The sequence below is a fragment of the Solea solea genome, chromosome 15, assembly GCF_958295425.1.
Source record: "Solea solea chromosome 15, fSolSol10.1, whole genome shotgun sequence".
Classification (NCBI taxonomy): domain Eukaryota; kingdom Metazoa; phylum Chordata; class Actinopteri; order Pleuronectiformes; family Soleidae; genus Solea; species Solea solea.
Window position 1 is genome coordinate 4,450,674 of NC_081148.1, and position 22,369 is coordinate 4,473,042.

General features: G+C 38.2%; 2 protein-coding genes across 5 annotated transcripts; one reads left to right on the forward strand and one right to left on the reverse strand.

Moving 5' to 3' along the window:
• Positions 1-569: 569 nt before the first annotated feature.
• ccdc172 (coiled-coil domain containing 172) lies at positions 570-17,711 on the forward strand. 4 transcript variants are annotated; one of them, XR_009242278.1, is made up of 9 exons: positions 570-895; positions 1,084-1,169; positions 2,213-2,329; positions 3,351-3,516; positions 4,247-4,348; positions 6,619-6,721; positions 14,489-14,663; positions 16,551-16,638; positions 16,792-16,831. XR_009242278.1 is itself a non-coding variant. In XM_058652047.1 (8 exons), exons 1-8 carry the CDS (start codon positions 817-819, stop codon positions 16,815-16,817), a joined length of 786 nt encoding a protein of 261 aa, XP_058508030.1. In that variant the 5' UTR covers positions 570-816; the 3' UTR covers positions 16,818-17,710. The 4 variants fall into 4 exon arrangements, 3 of the variants coding, with proteins under 3 accessions (XP_058508030.1, XP_058508031.1, XP_058508029.1); XM_058652047.1 differs by lacking the exon at positions 14,489-14,663 and having other exon boundaries at positions 16,551-16,657; positions 16,792-17,710; XM_058652048.1 differs by lacking the exon at positions 14,489-14,663 and having other exon boundaries at positions 16,792-17,710.
• A 1,070-nt stretch (positions 17,712-18,781) lies between these two features.
• Positions 18,782-20,756, reverse strand: si:ch1073-126c3.2 (uncharacterized protein LOC555816 homolog). The gene is made up of 5 exons (XM_058652132.1): positions 20,618-20,756; positions 20,288-20,416; positions 19,322-19,410; positions 19,083-19,197; positions 18,782-18,957 (listed from the first exon to the last, which is right to left on the reverse strand). The coding sequence occupies exons 2-5, from the start codon at positions 20,328-20,330 to the stop codon at positions 18,782-18,784; spliced, it is 423 nt and encodes a 140-aa protein (XP_058508115.1). The 5' UTR covers positions 20,331-20,416; positions 20,618-20,756.
• Between the last annotated feature and the right edge of the window lie 1,613 nt (positions 20,757-22,369).

Genomic DNA, 22,369 nt, shown 5'->3' on the forward strand with positions numbered 1-22,369 from the left:
TGAAACAATAACTCACCTCTTTTGGGACTGTACTTTATTCTGTCAGATTTCCTAGAATGACCTCAATCTTGAACCAAAAGCTAGACATCCAGCTAAAGTTCAGAATAGAGTTTATATTGTTTGGTTTAATAATTAAGGACATTCCTGATTTAAAAAAAAAACAAACTCTATACATTCTTAATTGAATCTGCATACTAGCATAGTTTCATATCCACGCCAGCAAATACATGAATCAGAAACCAAAATCTAAAAGTCTTCCTAGCCTACCTCCACTCTTTCCTGAACACACTAAATACTAAATACAAACCCTTAAACTGTGAAAACTAAAGCACTGTGATGAATTCTACCTCTAACCCTCTTTTTCTGTTGTTTATTTTATGTATTATTTTTGATTTTATTATTATTATTTATTTAGTTTACATTTGTTATTCTGCCCCAAAACAGATTGTAAGAATGATTTGCATTGTATTTCCTCTTAAATTGGATAACCTATATTCCCTATACTGTTTGTACATTGTATTATATAAATAAAGTTTTGTTAAAAAAAACACACGCAAAAAAACACTAACTAACTAATTAGAGCTTGCTAACTAAATCTGGGTATCACTAGTGAACCTCAACAATACAATAGGAGTCTTATTTGGGGCATACATAAGCAAAAACTAGCTGGTGTTAGCTCCTTGATAAGCTTCTGCATGGCTAGTTAGCCAGCTAACAGTTGTTAGCACAGTGAGCCGTGAAGCTAATGCTACTGTACTCTACTTCCTTCCTTCCTTACTTACTTAACTTAGGCTTTAAAACAGCTATCCTGTCAAGATGAGTCTTGACACACTCTACCACCAAATCCTCCTGAGTGAACAACAACTGACTGAACGGACACAAAAAGTAAAAGAAGGTGCGTTTGTACATGTCGCAGCCGACTAAAGGAAAGTAGTATACTACTTAGCTAGGCTAGGTTAGCAGCACAATGAATTAGGAAACCCTTTACTAAGGGTTTACTACTTTACTACTAACTAACTAATTTTCAGTTTACACCTCAGTGTATGTTTGTAAATGTGTGTTGTTGTTTTTTTTAAATGTCAGTCAATGTGGCCATCATCAGGTGCAATGACAAAATCAAAAGCACCACTGAAAGGTATGAAAAGACAAAGGGGGAACTTGAAGAAAAGGTGAGGCCATTTTACTTTAATTTCTCCTTTAATTATACGAGAGGATGTTGGTTATGTTTTAAATATACTTCAAAGATTGTAATTACTTTACCCTGAGGAGGCACATTGTATAAGTGGCATTGAATCATGGGGTAAAGAAGTGCATATTGGCATATTGATGAGCTGATCTGCTTTATGATTTAAAACACTTGATCTCTCCGATTTATTCCATCAACAGTTCATGGGACCGACAGCAAGTGCCACTCAAAAATCAATGGCTAATTTCCAGCCAGATAGCATTAGTGAATCATTTTAAATAGATATGATATATGATGGCAAAAGCAGTCTTGTTGACCTCTCGGAAATACTTCTAACTTGTACTTGTTGAAGTGGACATTTGATAAAAAGATCAAACGAGTAGGTCTGATTTGAGAGGTTTCAGAACACGACCTCCCACAACAGGTTACCTGTCCTTTGAGGACACTGCTGTCATTCCTTTCCTGACACAGTAGATTTGAGATTTGAAGTCTTATACATCGCACAGATATGCAGGGTATGTTTACAGGGTAAATGATGTAATGTCTTATAGTTTATGAGAGCTGTCTTAGGATAATTGCAATGTTTAGAGAAGTTGGAAGCAAATTGCACACAGTACTCCTACTGTCCTATGCAGCAGAAACAAACTCACCTCCTCCTTGACAGCTTGAGTTATAGACTGAAGCGTGCTAAAAAGTCATGCCTGAGGCAGCTCTAAAAAAAACCTACCCTCCACCAATTTACCTTCCTATGTAATTTGGCAATTTTCTTTCCATATGACTGCAGCGCATAATCACAACAGGGTGAAGAAACAGGAACTAAACAAGAAAAGTTTTAAAGTGTATGAGTCGCATCAAATAAAGAAACCAATGTTTTTAAAGGCGTTCTTTAAAAATAACTTTTTTCTCCCATGATTATAACATGTATTGTACACTTTAGAACTTTACTTTCATCTCCCCTCTCTTCCTCTGTGATCAACACAATGTGAGCATGTGTCTGGCTCTCATTTTTTTGTATTTGTGCTCCAGGCTCAACAGTTGTCTGTGATGAGGCTGCAGCATGACCTGCTCAAGAAACATGAAGACCAGGTGTTGAAGCAAATCCAGGAGCTGCTCTGCCAGAAGAGCCACCTCCGAGAAAAACTGGTGATCTTTTTTTTTTTTTTTAGTCCTACAGGCTTTTTATTGTGCCGTATTCACTGTATGCATGATTATGTTCATTAAATACAAAACAATATGAACAAGAATGTAATCCTGCAAGAGCTAATTACATCTAGAGCCATTTATTGATTTTTTGACTAATCAGTCTTTAGTGGCAGCCACAAAAGCCACTTGGGGGAGTCATTTCAGTGCATTGTGGTGTAAAAAGTGTTTTTTTTACACCACACGTGTTTAAAAAATGTTTAAACACTTGTTTTGTATGTTTCCATAACTCTTTTTTTAAAACACTGCATGACAAATACACACACGACCAGTACATAAAGACACAGAAGTAATGCCGCATATGGGTGAAAAGATGTTTGGCCTTACTGGATTTTGATTCCCTGCAGCTGTTCACGCTCAAATCTAGGTAAATGCAGCTGTAGTGTATACATACCTATGCTGTTTAGTGCCCTACAGTGTCATTAATGTCCATACAGCTCACCTCAAGTGGCACAACACAAGTCTCAAAATTAAGTAAAAATATCACAGATCAAGATTGATCCTTAAATTATTTGCTTTGTTCTGACCCACATTCCAAAAGATACATTAAAATAAAGAAAAACAGCAAATGGTCATGTCTCCAAACCTTAAACCAAGTCATTTCCTTTTCATTTCTTTGTTTTGTCACATCATTTTTATTGTTTGTTACATATAACCACCATATTTTGACATGTAAACATTGGCGAATTGAAGGGTTGTCCTTTTTATTTAAAGATGTTGCAGATAAACACTATTTGTTGTGACAGACCCAAAGATCCTGCTGCTTCATTCTTCACTGCTTTAATTATATGCCCACGTTGTTCTACAATCCCTTTGGTTAGAGATAGAGTTTTAATCAAAATTATATTATTAATACATCTAACCATTAACTGTAGCAGAAGAATAAATCATTGTGGGATCAGAAAACAGGTGCATTTGTCTTATTGTTGCTCTCATTTTTCATGTGGCATTTTATCTTAACCAGGCCGAATTAAGAAAGGAGTGGAAAGAAGAAGAGCAACGCTTCCTTCATGAGATCTCAAGGTTCAACAGTGACTTCAGCCTTCGAAGAAACAGAGAAACCGTGTTCGAGAGCCAGAGACACTCAGAGATCCTGGACCTGGAAAGGGAGGTGGAATCATTATACAAAGGTCATAAAACACTGTTTATTGTTCTGTTGTCACAAGAGACACAAGTTATGTGAGTCAGATGTGGACGGTCGTTATGATTATGATTCAGTTCCAGTATGAATTCAGGAAGAATATGATTTGAATTTAGAGGTGATGGATGGAGTGTGAAAGTATAACTTATATTATTAATGAATATGGTGAATAAAAAAAGGTTCATCATTTTGAGAAAAATTTCCCCATGCGTGAAAAACTGTCCATCTAAACTCTTAAGGAGGATTAAACATATTGTGTGTGCTTATTTTTATTGTGATTTACTCCATCTGAATGGAAATTGAACAAAATAACAACTTGAACTCAACTTAATAATCTTTATTTTGTTCACAGAAGTTTGCTTGGCCCTTTTTACGACTTTGTTTGCTCTCTCTCTAACCAAACGTTGTGATGTAATGATTGTTTATGGATAAATTCCTGTGGCAACAGTTTATAGAAGGAAGTGTGCTGTATTGTTGTGGCCGAGCAACATTTGACATTTCATGACAAACACTACTTTGATTTGGTTTCAGCTCTTTTCATTAGTTCCACAAGACTGGCTCCCGTGGCCAATGACGACCACTGTTTTTATAATATTCATTGCATTTTTGCCTCAAGGGAACATTTTTATCTGATTCTCGTGTTGCACTTTTTCTTCTTTTAGTATAAATCTGTTTTTACCTCCCCCTCTCCCCCCTTTTCCCTCTCCGTGTACGATTAGAGATGGAGCAGATGAGACGTGGGAATAGTCACATGAGCTCTCTGTTGGAGGAGAAGAGAGAGCTCGAGGTGGAACTACAGGACCTGGATAACAGCCGGAAAGGTGAACACCAAAGGTTCAGTGTGTTAGATAAAGAAGGAGACTGATGAACTTTGTTTTCATAATACAGAGCAGAGTGACAAATGGCACTTAAGCCCCTTTTTATTTCAACACAGACTATTAAAGAAAGAAACACCACTTTTCCAGCTTGTCACTGATGTCCTGTCTTTGGGACATCAGTGTATGGAAATTAGAGTTAGCGGTTAGTGGTTGAAAAAAAGACCCGCTGAAAATTGGAAAAGTCGACTAATAGTGAGCCCAGGTTAGTCTCTGGCATTCAGTCTCAGACATTAGATTTTCCTTTCTACAGTTTTAAGGTTGCGTTACTCACACAATACATTCAGGAACTATTTAATAATGTTTTGACAATGTTTTGAATGTAGCGGACATTTGTTTATATTGTGAAGGTATTTTAAAACAGGTTTATGCATACTTAAAAAAAAAAAAAATGAAAGAGACCCCCAGACCAGCTCAGCTCATAGTTGTATGTCTCGAGACCACTTTTACGTAGTCTCAGTCTTGTCACCGCCTCAGCGTTCTTGGTCTCGATACCCTCTGGTCTTGGTATTGTCTTGGTCTCGGTTTAGGCAGTCTTGACTACAAGTCTAGTGCCGTCACAGGAAGAGACGTCCGACACAAAAATCAAGCCGAACAATGCCAAACTGTAGATCAGTTAAAAATACTTAACAATCCTAAAAACGTAGGTTAATCTCCAACAATTACCAGAGAAATGTCTAAAATCTCAATATTTAACTGAGGAGTCTGGTGTATTTAGCGACAGCTCTGCTGATCGCGAGCGGCATCACAAACTCTGCCGCTGTATTTCAGTCCTGTGACTGCGTCAGATTGAGTTAACTGATTCTAGTGATTCAGTTACACTGAAAACCACTGCTTTACAAGTCACTAGTCACTCGTTTTTGTGTGTGTGTGTGTGTGTGTGTAAGTGTGTGCTTGTGACGTGTGCATGTGTCTTTGTTTGGAGGATTTTTTAATAACATCTGCATATCACCATTGTGTTGACTTAACATTAGGCCTAATCCATTTCAGGGAAGTTGATATCATACAGTGTAATTTGGCTACTGCAATGGGACATTATGCAATTTCAAGTTTATAATTGTGTATCTTTAATTTGATGTCACAATTTCATCTACAAATGAAGTATGATTTAAATCGGTTACATATTTCCCATTCTTTAGACAGTTGTTGGAGGTGTTAGCTGTTTTGTCAGATGACGTTGGGACCTGTCAGTAGCAGTCCTGTCAGTCCTCAAAAGCACACAAAAGTTAAGGGAGTCTCCATCCTCTAATAGTGCAGTAACAGCCGTCAGTTTATCTCCAATTTGTGAAAACATATACATTGAGTGAGCTCACATGACATAAACTCTGTCTCTGTATTCTTCTGCCTGTAGTTGAAATAATACCTTCTAATATGTATTGAATGTAAACTGCGGCTGGACCCCAGTATGCTGCTGTTCTTCAGTTCATGCAAGTTATGGTATAACCTCAACACTACAGTAGTCTGTTATTTTTTCCAGTCTCGGTCTTGTCTGGACTTGGTTTTGGTCTTGACTTGGTCTCTGTTTCGGTCTTGACTACAAGTCAACAGGCATTGGGCTGAGTTGGAGTTAAAGCTATGGCCAGTAAGCTGTTACTAATTGATTGAATTTTTATTTGCGTTCCAATAACCAATCCATAATTAAAGTGGACTAAAAAAGAAAGCTGTTGTTTGTAGCCCTTACAACACTGCAATACTGTAATAAAAGTGATCAATGATTTAATTAAGACACCCTGGTCATGCTTAGGCTGTGCGTGACCAGTAACTTACAGAGTAACAACCAATACTAACTTACAGTCTGCCTTTTTCTCCAATTTTTTCCCATGTACAAGGGTTCTTGTGGAGTTTTTCCTCATCCGAGGGATGTGAGGATAGAGGGTGTACAGACTGTAAAGCCGTTCGAGGCAAACTGTGTTGGTGATGTTGGGCTTTATAAGTAAATTGACTTGACTTTGCTAGATATTCCACACAGAGAGACCCTACCTGTAAATGCTAATCAGAGACCAAAACACTACAAGTACCAAAGCTAAATTTGAATAAACGTCCCTTCACACAGCGGCTGTGGAGTGAGGTCAAGTGGGTCACAGCAAAAATATTGCAAATGTCGTGATGATTAATGTACCATTTAGTCCAAACTCTGTTTTGTTGTCTTGGCGTTGCCAAGCAGTATGTGTCTGTCTTGATTGCCATTGTGTGTGATTTATTGCTCTTGACTGCAGACCTGGATCGGCAGCTGACTGCGGCTGAAGAGACGACAGAGTCTCTGAGAGCAGAGAGCCTGTTTGTCAGCAAGAAGCCTCTCACTGACAGCACCTGTCTCAGGTGAGTATCGTCAGCTGTCTGACACAACTGTGTCGCACAACATTGTGAAATCATGCATGATCACATACTGTGATGCTGATATGATATATGCACAAATACTGAAGAATACAATGGTAACGTCTTTATGCTCTGGGTTTTTTTAAATGCATTATTTCCATTCCAACATTATGGTTTTACTAACACATTTTCCAGAATCAAGGAGCTTTATTTTGTCATTTAACATGTAAGGAACATGAGGAATGAAATATGGTACCGTGGCATTTGTCTCCAATACTTACTGTCTAAAAACACCTGCCTGCTTCTTAGCAACATTTAGCTTTTTAAAGTGCACCAGCTTTCTGGACAGAGGAGCAGTTGACAATTGAACAACAAAAAATCAGCGGTCTTATAGAAGGAAGAAGCTTTTCTTCAGTCTTGTGGTCCTTGCTTGGATGCTGCGCAGCCTCCTGCCTGAGAGAGGTGCAGGGTGAGGACTGCCCCTCATGGTGTAGACGACTCTCTCTCTCTGCATCTGCTGGTGTGGATGTGTGTGTGTGTGTTGTGGTGGCATCATAAAAAGGGCTTCCTAGGAAGTTGAATAGGGTGGGACTCTGACATCCTCAGCTGCTTCTTCAGGTGCGAGGGGGAGTCAAAATATCGATTCTGTGATGTATTATCATCCTTCCTCCTGCAATACAATAATCGATACGTCAGGGCAAATATCAATATCTTAATTAACAAATGAAGCCGCTCTAGCATAAACAGTCCCTGCCAGTTTCACTCGCTGGATGTTGCTACTTCACTTGGGCGGAAGTTACCTGCACACAGAAGAGGGAGTTTACAGCGGGATAATGGTGGAGAAAGTTACGTTAAGAGATGCTCCATCCACGTTCAATACATAGACTTCAGTCACTTTGTTCACTACGTTGTGAATAAATAGAGAAATCCTGCGCTGTTAACTTTTCATGGACATATTGTTTTCTTCAGTTCGACAGATATAGTGATCAATATATTGATTATCACAGAATCATTGTATCATGATAATATTGGTAGCGTGGACCATGTGTCCTGTATCGTATTGTGAGGTACCCTGTGATTCCCACCCCTATCAGTAGTTAGTTTCATGAAGACCAAACCGAGGCGGAATAATCACATACTGTAAATGACTTAACCAAAGTTTCGTACTACACGGCATTGATGTCTTTCTACAACAATTGAGAAAATGTATTGAGAAAAACTAAAGCTAAAGCTGACCTAAAAACATTCTTTGTGAAATAAATCCCACAAAAATACCCAGAACATGTTCAATTTTAAATATATGTTTAACTTTATAATGTAAGTCCAACACCAAGGTGCATCATGAGAACTGTTAAACCAAATCTTAGGTAAGTTTGACTGACACTGATTTAAAAATAAATAAAAATAAAATCATCTACCTTTATGGCACTAGGGCTGCAATGATTAATCGATAAATCGCTAATTAATTGATTACTAAATGAATTGTCTATATATTCATACAGTATATGTGTATATATAAGCTATATATACGTATATATACTGTATTTTCCAGCTCGTTTTAAAGTAATAAAAGGCAACATTTTAGATATTCATCTCACAAGCGCCCTTACAGTTGCCAAGTGTAATTGCACTGTCAGACACCACGACACACTTCCTCCACTGCTGCTCAGATCAGAGCATCATTGCAGAAAACAACAATGTCATCTGACAATATTTCATGTTTTTTCAGGAGTATTACTTATCTCACACAGTTGTAGTCATTTTGTAATTTTGTACAATAAAGGTAACAAGTCAGGATTATACTTCTGCGTATCCCACAGTTCCCCACGCTCACATGCAGACACTTGGTTTACTGACAGCATGGTCGGCTGAGTGAAGTCATTCTAAGATGCTGTGTTTGGAAAATCAGGCATAAATATCCCGGGGCGCCTACACTGGCTTCAGGCTGCACTGCCTAATGTAGAAAAAATAAAACTCCTATAGCCAGTGAATGTATAAAATTAATTATATTTTATATTGTTGTGCCGGCATTTGTCAACTTTCTGTTTTATTTGTTTATTTATACTTTCGGCTAAAAGAGTAAATACAGTATGTTTTTTTTGTACATTACTTGTACAACTTACTTTGTGCCATTAATCACACTTGTTTTACCAATATTTATTTGAGAGGCATTAAAAAATTAAATATTCCATTGTTATGAATGTGAACTTTTATGTTAGTTCACCATTTAACTTTATTACCATGACTACAGTCTATGATTGAACATTAAGTGGCAAAGAAAAGTAAAATTATGCTGAATTAATGTAATATAAATGTACACCAAGTCTTTCACATAATGCAAAAGGTCGAGCACACATTAGGCGATGTACCTAGTGTATGATGACCTAAATAGATATAGAGTGTCATTGTGTTATTTCTGGGTGGAATTATAGTTAAAAATTAATGATCCCTCTTTTGCTATGGACTCACTGTAGTGATTTTTTTTTTGCTCCATATAAGAAATAAATCATTAAACCTGAATCATTTTGGTTTGTGGACAAAAGAAGGCATTTGAAAATAGGATTAGTTTGCAATCAATTAATCGAGAAAATAATCATCAGATTAATCGATGAGGAAAATAATCCTATTTTCAAATGCTTGCCATACATTATTGGCCAAACAAAGCTAGTACAAGGGACAGGCCACATTTAAGCAGTATGTATGAATATTGTATGTATAATGCACATGTTGATTGATGAAAATTGTTTACTTAGGAGACCATGCTGCTGCATGTAAATAAAACACAACAGAAACACTCAAAGGATAAACTCATAAAATGTTATTTTGCAGATTTTTCTTCATTTAAATTGTCCTTAATGAGCAGCTGTGATGTTTTTCCTCTCCTTACAGACACAACACAATACAAGCCACCATCTTGTGCACGTTTTTTTGTATAAAAGGTGTTATTTACCAATGGTAGAAGTGAATGATGGTGTGAAAAGTGCTGAGCAGATCAGTGAGTGTTCTTTTTCTCTCTCTCTCTCTCTTTTGCATCCGTGTGGCAGGAGTCCAACTCCAGAAGTGTAAATAACGGAGCATTAAGACCATTTGGCTTAATTAAGGCTTTGATCTGCAGTGTATTTCATTCAGTCAACAAGTGTAAAAAAAAAAAAAAAAAAAAGCCTTATGTGATTGATGTGAGGGAAACAAATGAGAGGCAGAGAGTTGCTTATCCAGCGACTTACCAACAAATTAATCCAGTTTGGTTTTTAGTGGAATTATAAATCAAGTTTAACAGTAAAAAAACAAACAAACGTGTTTTTGTTGAATCTGAAAAACCACACATTGAGCTGACTCATGATATTGATATTAATAGGATGGCAGTAATTTACAGTCCATTCAAATTTGTACATGTTTGCATCACACAATGAATAAGCAGAAAAAAGTTTCCTTTAACACTGAGCGTATTGCAAGTGCACTTTGCGTCACTGTAATTACGCGACGGTTTGTGGAAACATTTTGTGTGGAAACATTACGGTAATTTCACTCGTGCTGTTGCTGGAAGCCGGCAGATCATTGTCTTTGTCGCCAGAAAGTTTGTTTTTGGGACAAAGAATTTAAAAAATGTTATTTTAAATATGTTTTATACTGTTCAAGTTTAAAATTTAACACGCAAAATCTGGTGTTCATTGCAACTACAATGTTTTTTTCTTCATTTAAATGGTTAATACACAATTTCAACATGCAGTTAATGTAATATTGAAAGTTCTTCTGGAAAAACGGGCAAAAGCACTTAGTTACAGGACTTTTTCTGGTTCGTTTATGGTTAAAATAAGCAAAAAAAGAAAAAGTCCAGATGGACATTTTGAGCCTTAGGTGTTAAAGGGTTTTAAAGCCCCTGAATTGTTTTGTCTTCAGTACAGTTTTTGAGAAAAATATGTCAGGACGCATTTCTAAATAGCTCTGTAAAATGACCGACAGACATTCAGGTCCTGAAGCACCGAAATATGAAACAAGAAACGGCATTAGACGGCGGACATGTGTGCACTCATCACTGCAGAATATGAAGTGGCTGCAGAATATGAATTGTGGCTCTTCTCTATTGAAAGAGGACCAGTATAGTGGTGCTGACCCACATTGTTTCTGCACAAAGAGACTTCCTTTATTTAATTGAAGACCTAAGATCAATAATGTTCCAGGAAGGAAGGGTCACTGCTATTGCTGATGCCACTACTTTGGATAATGTCTTTGCTACAATAGTATGTGAAGCAATCAACAAAAACCACCACATGTATCTGGATGATCTGATTTAAACACTTTCAAACTATATATATATATATATACATATATATATATATATATACATATATGCATATATACATATATGCCCTTTTCCGCACTATTATTTAAATGATTTAAAACTAATATTTAAATTATCATGTACCTTTGATTATATTGGGGGGAGAAAAATTAGAAACTTGCACCTGTTGACTTAATGGTTGGTCAGTCCAATTTTAAGAGCTTTGTGACACAATTTCTTGGTTTTTCCAACATCGTCAAAGTGGCAGCACATTCAATCCTCTTTTCAAGCGTGATATTCATCTTCTCATCTATTTCAAACCGTATGTGTTTGATGTTGGTGCCAGTCTGAGGACAACCACAAGTCAAAATTCAGTTGTAGGGACAGTGTCACCTATTGAGAACAGGGAAAGACCCCTGTAAGAGCAAACATAATTTAAGTTTATTGAAATTTCTGGGGGATGACAAAACGATGTGTTTGTTCATTTGAAAATTTTAAATCAAAGTGCATTTTCTTTAAATTAGCTGCATGGCTAATTTTGATAATTTGCCATGACAGTGTTGTAGATGGCATACATTTTCCAATCTGCCCTAAACTTCACATTCAGTAAGAGTGCCGGTCCGATGATTACTTGTGTGTGGCCCCTCGCTTGGTCAGACAGTCGTTTCCTCTTCCTCCGACAACGGTTTTCTCTGCTTCTTTTTCTGCCATGATGAACGTCTGAAATAACACAATCACTTGATCTTATAGCCGGTGGCTATAGGGGTGTGTGTGTGTGTCTGAGGACTCCAGCTCGATGGCCCTGATCTTGCAAGGCTGGTTTTCCACTTCCCGCAACAAGACATTTAACCATCACAATGACTCGGAAGCTGTTAAATTAGGGTAAAAATCTTGCATAGTTCTGGTTTAACGCAATAACCAGATTTGCGTCTGATTTTGTCAAAAAAAGCGATGACAGCATGAGGATTGTAAGAAGTGCACAGTCTAGCTCGACGCTGCTCGCAGCTGGAATTACTTTCTCCTGTCTTTCATGTCCTGCTCCTCTTCCTCTGTCTCTCCTCATCCTTCCTTAAATCATGCATGTGGTTAGCATGTTCTGTTCATCCGCCAGCCTCATTAAACATAGAAGGTCTTTCATTACCCGGGGCTTATTAGAGCTTCAGGAAGTGCTGAGGATGTAGCTTTGGAAGGATGACCCCCCCCCGACAGTCCCCCACCCCCTCCTCTCTCTCTTTCTTATAATCATGATCCATTCTGAAGTGAAACCATCAATCCTTTCTTCAGCCACTGCAACAGCAGCAGCGTCTGTTTGAAACACATATTTTAACTCTTGGCTTATTGATTGCTGGAAATTGAATGCATGTCAATTTGAATGAGTGCTACAGTCTCTTAAAAAGTGTTCAGTGTGCAGGGTGAGCGGGGGAGGGGAGGAGGGTGGCTGCTGCTGCTGCTGCTGCTGCTGGAGCGCATCCCTCACCAGCAGTTGTTTTTATTTTCAGTGTGCAGGATTCTCTTCATTGTTTTTGCTCCGCTAAAGTGTTTTCTTTTCTTCTTTTTGTGTGCAAGTGCTCATTTAAAGTGGAACTTTGCCTTTTCACCTTTTCCACGATGAAGCTCCTGCTACAGTTTTCAGAGTACGTAAGATAAGATAAGACAAGATAGTCCTTTATTTGTCCCGCAGTGGGGAAATTTGCATTGTTACAGCAGCAAGACAGTAAAGATAAAGATCATAATAATAAACATGCATTACCAAAAAAGAAAATTACAATAAACTAAGATATTAACACCGCGGAACAGCCTCCAGTCTCTCTGCAACAAGTTGCTTAACCATCACAAGGACTATAAACTGTTAAATTAAAAATACTGCATATTTCCACTTTAATGATGTTAAGAAATGCAACAAAAACCTGCGAAGAACAGCATTGCGTGTCCCAACTGCTCGGAAACACCGTCCTCCTTTGGGCACACCCACCTTCAAAATGTGATTTGTGAGTTCCACGGCGATGAGTTAAATTCTAAAAAACTGCTGCTGGTGTTCAGGACTGCGAAAATGCAATTTTGTTCGGAGGGGTGTGTTATACTGTTTCATTAACTTCCAATAAAAGAGAGAGAGTGGGAGCTCGTCTCAGACTTGGATGTGTAGCTCTGTATAGATCCCTTTCACACCTGCCGTACCAGTTAAATCACAGCCAAGGTAGTGAATAACAACGACCGCAGACAGATGGGTTTTCCAGAGACAAACTGAGCTGAGTGATACAATTTCATGTATGTTTATGAAATCACAGTGTGATGCATTTACTTTGTGGCCATAAAAGCAGACTGTTTTTAATGATTCAAACAACTGCTGGTTTGTGTGTGTGACAGAGGAGCAGCGGCCGTCATCTGCTCTCTCGGATTTTAAAACTGTCCTGAAAAGCTTTTTATGAATTGTATTGTTTAATGAGCACAAATCAGAACCTAGTCCTGTGTTTTTGTAATTATTAGATTAGGGAGTGACCATGATAACGTTTTCATGTAAAATGATCTGTGAAACATATTAATGGTGCTTTTAATTCACCACTGTTTTTGTGTGATTTCCTGGAATTGACAAAGGCATCATAGAAGAAGACACAGCCAGTGCATATTGTTTTAAATCAAATTTCTTTTTCATGGTTTCAGATTCTTAGATGTGAATATATTGTGGTGTCTTTGCTCTTTTAACAGTAAACTGAATATCGTTGGTTTCTGGGCATCTTTTGTTCATTGTTAATGTTCCGTTTGAAACTACTTTTTTTTGTCAATTGTTTTGACATTTTAAAACAAAACTGGAGGAAGTGTCATTAAAAGCAATCTATTTGATGAAGGGGTAAACACAGCCATTGGGGAGCACAGAGACTAAATACACTAAATATGGAGGCAGGGATACTCAGACACAGATGACCCTCATAGCACACTGGTGAATCCCTTTAGGGTGGAGCAGACAATTAACAGGAAAGACAGGGCAGGAAGTCAAACTTAACAAGGTTACACAAACTAGGAAGAAGTACAAAATAAAACAGGAAACCAGAAAAAGAGCTAAACACCCAACAACAAAACATCCACACAGAATAAATGACCAACTAACAGCACCTGCAAATCCAGGGGTAATGACACTGATGGCCACTCAAAGCTGCTTCACACTACAACCTTCCAAATGAAAGACGACTCGCTCCACCACTGACCACCGTCACCTCCTCACTTTTACCCAAATCTATTAAACAACAAAAAGGAGAATCTGAGGAGAAAAATAAATCAAGTAAAATACACATCTTTGCAGTTTTTTCGTCCTTTGACTAATTCTCGATCGTCTATTCTTTCTTGGCCAGGAAACACATTAAAGCCTCTTTAGTCTTTGAGTGCTGAGCCTCAGCCTGGTCAGCTAGAAGCTTTTTGTGAGCTTTGCCTGCCTTCAGTTTGTTGATTTCCTCCATCAGGATGCATTTATTCTTAAAGATGTTACCCTTGGCCTTCAGGTAGAGACTAACCCTGACCCAGCTGGCCAGAGTTTTCATCATTTGTCTCGTGAGGGTCCAGCCACACCATCTTCTTGCCAAGTGCTTCTGGAGCCAGTTTCATCCATCTGTTGTCCCTTAAACCTCCTCATCTTGATTTACCTCCACCAGCAGGACTATGTTTTCACCAGTGTCGGTTTGTTTCTTTGTCTTCTGTGCCAACTTTTAAATTCCAGGCTAATGCCAGTGTTTGAAATGATCAGTGCTGAAGTTCTGACCCAAACAAACCTTAAGTCTTTCAACCCTTCACAGTGCATCATATTTTAAAATCAGTTTGAAAACATCTGACATGAGAACTATACACTGCAAATACTAGAGGAGCATGAGTAAAGCTGCATATTGGTTAAAATATTTGAGTTATGGCAAACAAAGAGACTTGAGACACTCATTCTTTACCGGTAGACGGAGTGAGTGCAAACTGAAGCAGATCAAACCCAGGCTTTGTAAATGACTGATTATATCGATCAATCCTTTCTAATTTTTATCACTGTCTTTAAAACATCTGTATAACTGTAGTTATGATAGAGAAGTAGCTTCATTTACACTCTGTGCTTAGTGTTTTCATATATCTCCATTTACTGTATGTATAGCAAGCCCATAGTACTCAGCAGGATTATTCCTAAACCTTCACTGTTTGTCATAGTCAGTATATATTGATGCAAGGGAGCATTAATATGCTATAGAATAGTTAATAATGGAATTGAATAGAATTGAATTGTATTTAAATAGGGACAATACAGTTAACATAGCTCCAATACAAATAATGCAGCTGATGTGCTGTACGAGCTCATAGCTATTGCTAGTTTGCAACTCTTTGTCCCTAGTTGGGCTTTTACATGAACAGTATAATAACATATACATGATCAAACAAATGCAGATACATAACTACAAGCTAAACTATAGATTACACTCAATAACAATTGTCAAATAATAAATGATAAATGTAAGACATAATCAGTACAATAAAATATGGTAAAACTTGCTAAAACTACACTTGATAGTCCACTAAAACACAACCTGCATGTAAAATAAAACTTATAAACCGAAAAACAGTGAATGGGTACAGCTCTGTTTTTCTTTTAGCCAGCACTTCACAGTTTTTTATTTCTGTTTTCGGTTGGCAATGTCTTCCAGAGTTTACAGCCCTTAATGGAGGATGCGGATAATGTGTTCTTACGATATAAATGAGAAATATCGTAAAGATCTACTTGTCAAATGTTCACTTGACCTCCTCCAAGTCCCTGTTTCCAGCTAATCAGGAAATATTCTGGAAAATAAATCAGCTGTCAAAACAGTCATGTAAACTTAACCCTAGTCAATTAAAAAAAGAAAGTCAAAATGTGGGTTTTCAGTTCCAAATTGTAGTCAGTCATTTCTACTTTAAGTTTCTACGTTTCTACTTTTACAATTCTACTTAAATTAAAACCAGATTCATCTGTAAAATGCCGTGTTTAAAAAACATGCTGTTATATAACTGCTTGCTGTTGTTCATGTATGTTTTTCTCACTGTGATGCACCCTTCTGTTTTAAGCTTTAATATTTTCTCTTTTTGTTGTGCAGCTCTATTATAATATAAACACACAGACGTTTGTGTGTGTGCGCTTCATGTTATTCTTTTATACAGGATATTGCAGACCAACTTTTTCTGTTTTAATATTACTTTCAACTCCAGTATTGTATATTTTATGACTTTGTCATCACTTTTATTCTTTTTATGTTGTTTTGTACTTTTTTTAATAGTTCATTGTAAATCTTTTGGCCTCTCCCTGCACTGGAACTTTTATCTTTTTGTATCTTTTTGCTATCAGCAGGAAAACGGTTTTAATTTATTTCAGTTTCATGCCTTTCATTCCATAAAAGCAAGACAATCCAAGACATAGTGACACAAACACAAGGTCAATAGGTCAAGTGAGAAAAAAAACAACATAAAATAAACTCAATAGGATTGTCTCGAATGCCAAATTTCATTTTTACAACCTTCTCTTGGTTTCAGTCACTGATGTTCCTCTCGTTTGTTCTCCAGATTGAGGCAGGAGCTGGAGAAACATAAAAATGGAGAACTTGAACTGCTGCAAGAGGCACTGAGCTCAGAAATACAGCTCCTGCAGGCGGTGAGTGGCTTTTGTTCAGGTGAACAAAAACAAAACAAAAGATTATTTCATTCGCATCCTTCCAGGATCTCACAAGTTTTAAAACAGTTCTCATTCTTTAGTGGTTCTTTATGAGCTTTCGTTCACGTTGTCTTTTTATATTATTTATTACAGAAGTTGGACAGCAGCCACGGAAGTAAGCAGGGTTAGGTTTGATGACACAGGAAGTTTATTATAAATTCATTCTCTCAGTCTAGTAAGTGAAGGTATAGTCATGTGTTTCTCTGTGTTTACTCTTCATATTTAGCTCACACAGTGTATCGACTGACATGTTGATGTAGCTCGTTCATAGAAAAGCTAAAACAAACAACTACGTTAATTCATTCAAAAATGAAATGTTTTTGATTTTCTTCTACCTGTATATTACCTTGTCTTTAAGTCCTTGTTCTAAGGTGAAATGCTGAAAAAAATGAGTCTATACTGCCCCTTTGTGTACAAAAAGTAACATTGCAAAAATCAGTCTTTCACACTGAACAACATGTCAGCATATATGAGTTATATTATAATTCAATCTTACTAGAAAAAGTGTTAGTTTAATTAAAACATTGACATGTTGTGCTTTTGTAATAAAATAAAAAGACTAAGTCGCATTAAAAGGCCAAATTAGCACTTGAGAACCCTTAAGATGATGTGGCAATTCCATTGTCCATGTGCTTATTATTTCAAAATAAAACATGTAATATTTGATGCTTTTGTACTTGGAATCCATCTACAGGAATCACACTATAATGTTGTGGCTTATCTTTGAATAGCGTGTGTTTTCATTTCACTCTGAACCAGCAATAAGAGGATGCCACTATGACTTGTTTTTGAAGGTACATTATTATAACATCTGCTGCCACCCAGTGACAGACATGTGATATTACAGTTCCTCACCATTAATCCCTCAGTCCACAGAGAGTTATTTGTGTAATGGCTGATTAGTCACTGTGAGGGTCATCCTCTCTCTGATTAGACTGATTCTTAATGCAATGAGTGGAATGTCAATGACTTCCTAACGAGAACCTGCATTGTCATTTGGACGTCTTAACCTTGACCTCTGCCAAATGGACAGCTGTGTCTGCTGCTCACACGCAGACACGGCTCACAGAGTGGTTAACCTCTCTCTAACAACCACACTCCTCTGATCCTGTCTTCTGCAGGATCATTTAACTAATAGACACTCACATAAACGGTCAGTGAGTGGCTGTTAGAGGAGATGGCACGTTCTTCGGCCTTCCTTACATGCTGTGGTTTAACTGCACAGCGTCTTGAATGCTAAGTGTTCATGTGTTATGACCAGTTAATACCTTCTTTGAGTACTTCAACTGTCACCAAATCAAAGCCAGGACAGGTCATAACAATTAGTATGCTTATCTCTAAAGCTGCAGTGTGTAACTCGTGTCACCAAAACACTCGCTACAGAAATAATATTGATATTTTAATTAACAAATTAAGGTCCCTGACAGTTTTACTCGCCGGGTGTCGCTACTTGATGTTTCCCCGTGATTCCCTGTTCATTTGGCAAATTGTCGACGCTTTTATTTATTTTTTTCATACATGTTTATTCATGGATAGTAAAAAGTGTTGTCACCAAAATTAAGTTTTCCCCATCATTTGATCTACCCAGGTATAGTGTCATTTTCTGTTGTGTTAGCACCTCACACTGCTGTTGGCATAGCCATAAATGTCACTGTTTGTCCTGTTTTCTCAAAAAATACACAATAATGGTGACAGTTCTAGCGCTACTTGACTTGAGTCTACTGGGTTTTGTATCAGGGACGTTGTTTTCCATCACTTCAACACCTTGTCAACATGGGCAGCGTCATCATAGCACGGCCTGCACAAAACTACTGTGTTTTTTTGTGCTTTGTACTTGTTTTATACGTGACACAAGCCGTTCTTTTCGGTGTACTGTTCACTAAATGGTTCAGTACCTTCCTGCGTGACTGGAGCGCAGACATTTGACAGTCACTGAACAGAAATAGGGCATTGATTCAGCTCATGATCACCATAGTGTGTAAAACTGCATGTACACAGATGCGGTTTTATTTGCAAACATCTCGAAGGGACCATTTTAAATCTGAAAACATGTGATGCAAATTTTATACTTTTTTTTTTTACATTATGGTCTTCCACATAAAAGACAGGCGTTCTCTGGTTTTCCCTGTATTCCTTGGCTCTGTATCTCAGTGGTAATACTGTCGATGAAGCTGTCCAGATGTTGGGTCTTGGTCGTCAGGCAGTCCCGATCTTTTGGAAAATATGCCGATGACGCTCCTGAAACCTGAATTGGCTCTTCTAGAGCAGAAAGTAAAGTAAACAAACATTAGAATTTGATCTTTGTAAATGAGTTGTGTTACATCTTGGAAATTAGCCAGCAGTTTATTTTGATACTTCAGATTCATAAGACGTTAGATCCTTACTGTTGCACACTGCCAGTTTGTTTCCTCCGATGTACTGTGTGTTCCATTTATATCCTGTCTCTTTACTGCATTCTTCATACAAACGGCTCCTCCTCATGAACGCAAAGTCGTACCCCTGTGAACCCCCCCCCCAAAAAAAACTCATCATCAACAAGTACTGTTGTTATTCCATCACAATTTTGTATAAATAAATGTAATGATATAAAATATGGTTGTAATAAAGCATGACTATAACTCACATAGTTGCACATAGGTTTGCAGTAGCGCCTGTTGTTCCCTGTGACACACGCCAACCCTCCGTTGTCGGGCACTTCGGCATCAGGGCATTCTACATATTAGTGAAAATAACATGACTAAGTATCAGGAGACATCTCACAATTGTTCTTGTTTTTATTGCCCCTCACTCTTTTGAGCCCTTTTAAACAAAATGCTCTCCAAAGTTAATTCATGTGAGATAACGTGGCACACATTATTCTCAAGATATTGAGATGTAACAGGTGTAGAAACAGGTGTATCCAAGTGAACTTTGAACTGTGAAGTATTTCCATAGTCTTTATATGAAAAATATAAGTTGTGCTGAAAAATGGTGGTTATTTTAAAGTTTTTACCCTAATTTAACAGCTTCGGAGTCATTGTAAAGACTTGTTCTGGTGAGAATGAGGGCCTGTCTTCACTCCCCCTACCAGCTGTTATTGGAAAACCAGCCTTGCAAGATCAAGAAGAGGTTGCTTCATGGCACTACACACACACACACCCCAGCCAGGTACTGACTATAAGATCAAGGCAGCAATAACTTTATTTTAGACGGTCATCATGGCAACATGCTGGTGAAAAAGAAGCAGAAAAGGAAGGAAATGGGGAAAAGGGAAACGACTGTCTGACAGAGTGAGGGGCCACACATGAGTAAACATCGGAGCGACTTGCAAAACAGATGCTGAACAGCATGGACATGGCTTATGTTTGCAGGTTCTACTGAAAACTAGAGACGTGCAGTCGGGGGGAGGCTCAGCAATGACTTAAAACAGTCTCCCAATATTCCTTTAAGCTGCAACCAAAAGGACGCCATATTTTATCGGAAGCTGTGATGAGAGCACCCTCAGAGGAATTGTAGTTCTTCTGCTTTCCAGGTAGAGTTCACCACAGCATCTTGAATGCGATCAGTTCACCCAGCTGCTGCTCACACACACACAGGCACATCCACCTACCTTTCAGCTGCTCTTTGTACAGTAGATCAGTCACGGTCCTCATGGACTGCAGCAGTGCAGCAGTCTGCTGTGGACTCAATGCACACTCTGCTGCCTCCTGTTGGCCAGTAGCATTCTTACCAGAGACGTCTAAGGATGTAACACACACACACACACACACAAACAGATATTAATGCTCAATCTAAAATCCAACTTTATACATAGTTTGTTGTTTTTGACCACATTTCATTAAATTCACCATTTCACACACACACATATATATATATATATATATACATACTCTCTATATATACAGTGTGTGTGTGTGTGTGGGTGGTCATATCATCCTACCTTTCAGCTGCTGTTTGAGCAGATGATCAGTCACATTCCTCAAGGACTGCAGCAGTCCAGCAGTGTGCTGTGCAGTCCACGCACACCCTGCTGCCTCCTGTTGGTCACTAACATGCCCACTGGAGAAAGCTAAGGCTGTAACAGACACACACACGCACACACACATACCTGCTGAATCTGGAATCCAACTTTAAACAGTTCCTTGTTTTAGCCACATTTCATTATATTCATCATTTCACACAAACCCATATAGACCCATGTCATGTTGACATGGTATGGAAAGTTTTAACATCACATGTACCTCCTGTTTATGGTTGCAACTAATTAATTCATCAATATGATTGTTTGCTCCATAACAAATTAGATAATGTTGACAAATGTCCAGAACTGTTCATTGTCAGTGAGCGGGTGCTCAAGGCCCACAACATTTAAGAAGCAGTTGAAACTGTGGTTAAAGGGAAACCAAACATGTGACCATCTCATTCTTATTTCTTTGTTAGACAGGAGCTAAGAAATCTGAAAATACTCACATTTGAGTACCTGTTAAAGTACCTCAATAAAAAAGATAAATAAACATAATGTTTCAGATGAGGACTGTATCAAAAGCTGCTGTGAGGTCCAATAGCACCAACACAACAGGGTTCCCAGCATCTACAGAAAGTGCAACGTTATTGTGATACCCAAACTGAGTTTAGTTGAGTTGAGTCAAGCCGAGCAGTGCTAGGAGGGAATATGGAAAAGCACCATAACTGTGTCCTGGACGTGTGTCTGCTTTGCTCGATATTCTCTCCGGCTCGTTGTGTTTGGACAGAAAAATGTGGCCATGAGCTGCTCTACTACACACACAGCATCAGACACGCTGTGTGCCTGATTCACATTGTCAGTCAGTAAGGATGACTGTGTGAATAATTCACTGTGAACGTTATTCATTATGAATGGCTCATGTTCTGGGAATCCGATAAATTATTGAAGCCTTCGGGAAGAGTGATTGAGTTCATTAACGTGGGATTGCCTCTTTATCTTTGAGTTGAGGAGCAAAGATAAAGTCCTTAAAATGGACCTTGAGAGCTGCCATTATCTTTGTAGCCCAGTTTCCGCTTCCCTTTATCCACAAACCTGGACAGCACATATACACACAGTTGATTCCATGATTACACTGAATAAATGACAAAATATCTATCTAAAAAGGGGGGGGGGGGGGGGATGACCAGGGTGGACAGGATTAGAAAGTAGCATATTTGAGGGACAGCTCAGGTTGAACAGTTTGGAGATAAAGATGATCCGCTGTGGCGACCCCTAAAGGGAGAAGCCCATAGAAGAAGGACTAAATATCTCAAATAATTGCTGTCATCCTTTGAACTGCACATGCAGGATGTTGTGAGTTTTATCAACTATATATGATATTGTGAATGCTCACAAGGACCCCTGCTGTCTGTTTGCTCTAGCCTCTCCAAAATGTATAAATGAATAATGCTACATACACATGATTCCGTTTTCCTTTAAAAATGCATACATTCTGGATGTATGTAGGTTTCCTGGTATGGGACCTTTCCGTGTGGGGTTTGCATGTCCTGCATGTGGGTTTCCTCCGGGCTCTCCCGTTTCCTCCCACCATCCAAACATGTATGAATGTTAGAAACATTCGGTCAGGTGGGTCTATTGTGGCGGCACACTCTAATCAACCCTTCATCTGACCTTGTAATTTCATTGTGCAATTCCGGTTATATAACATCAATAAAGATCTCTTCCTTC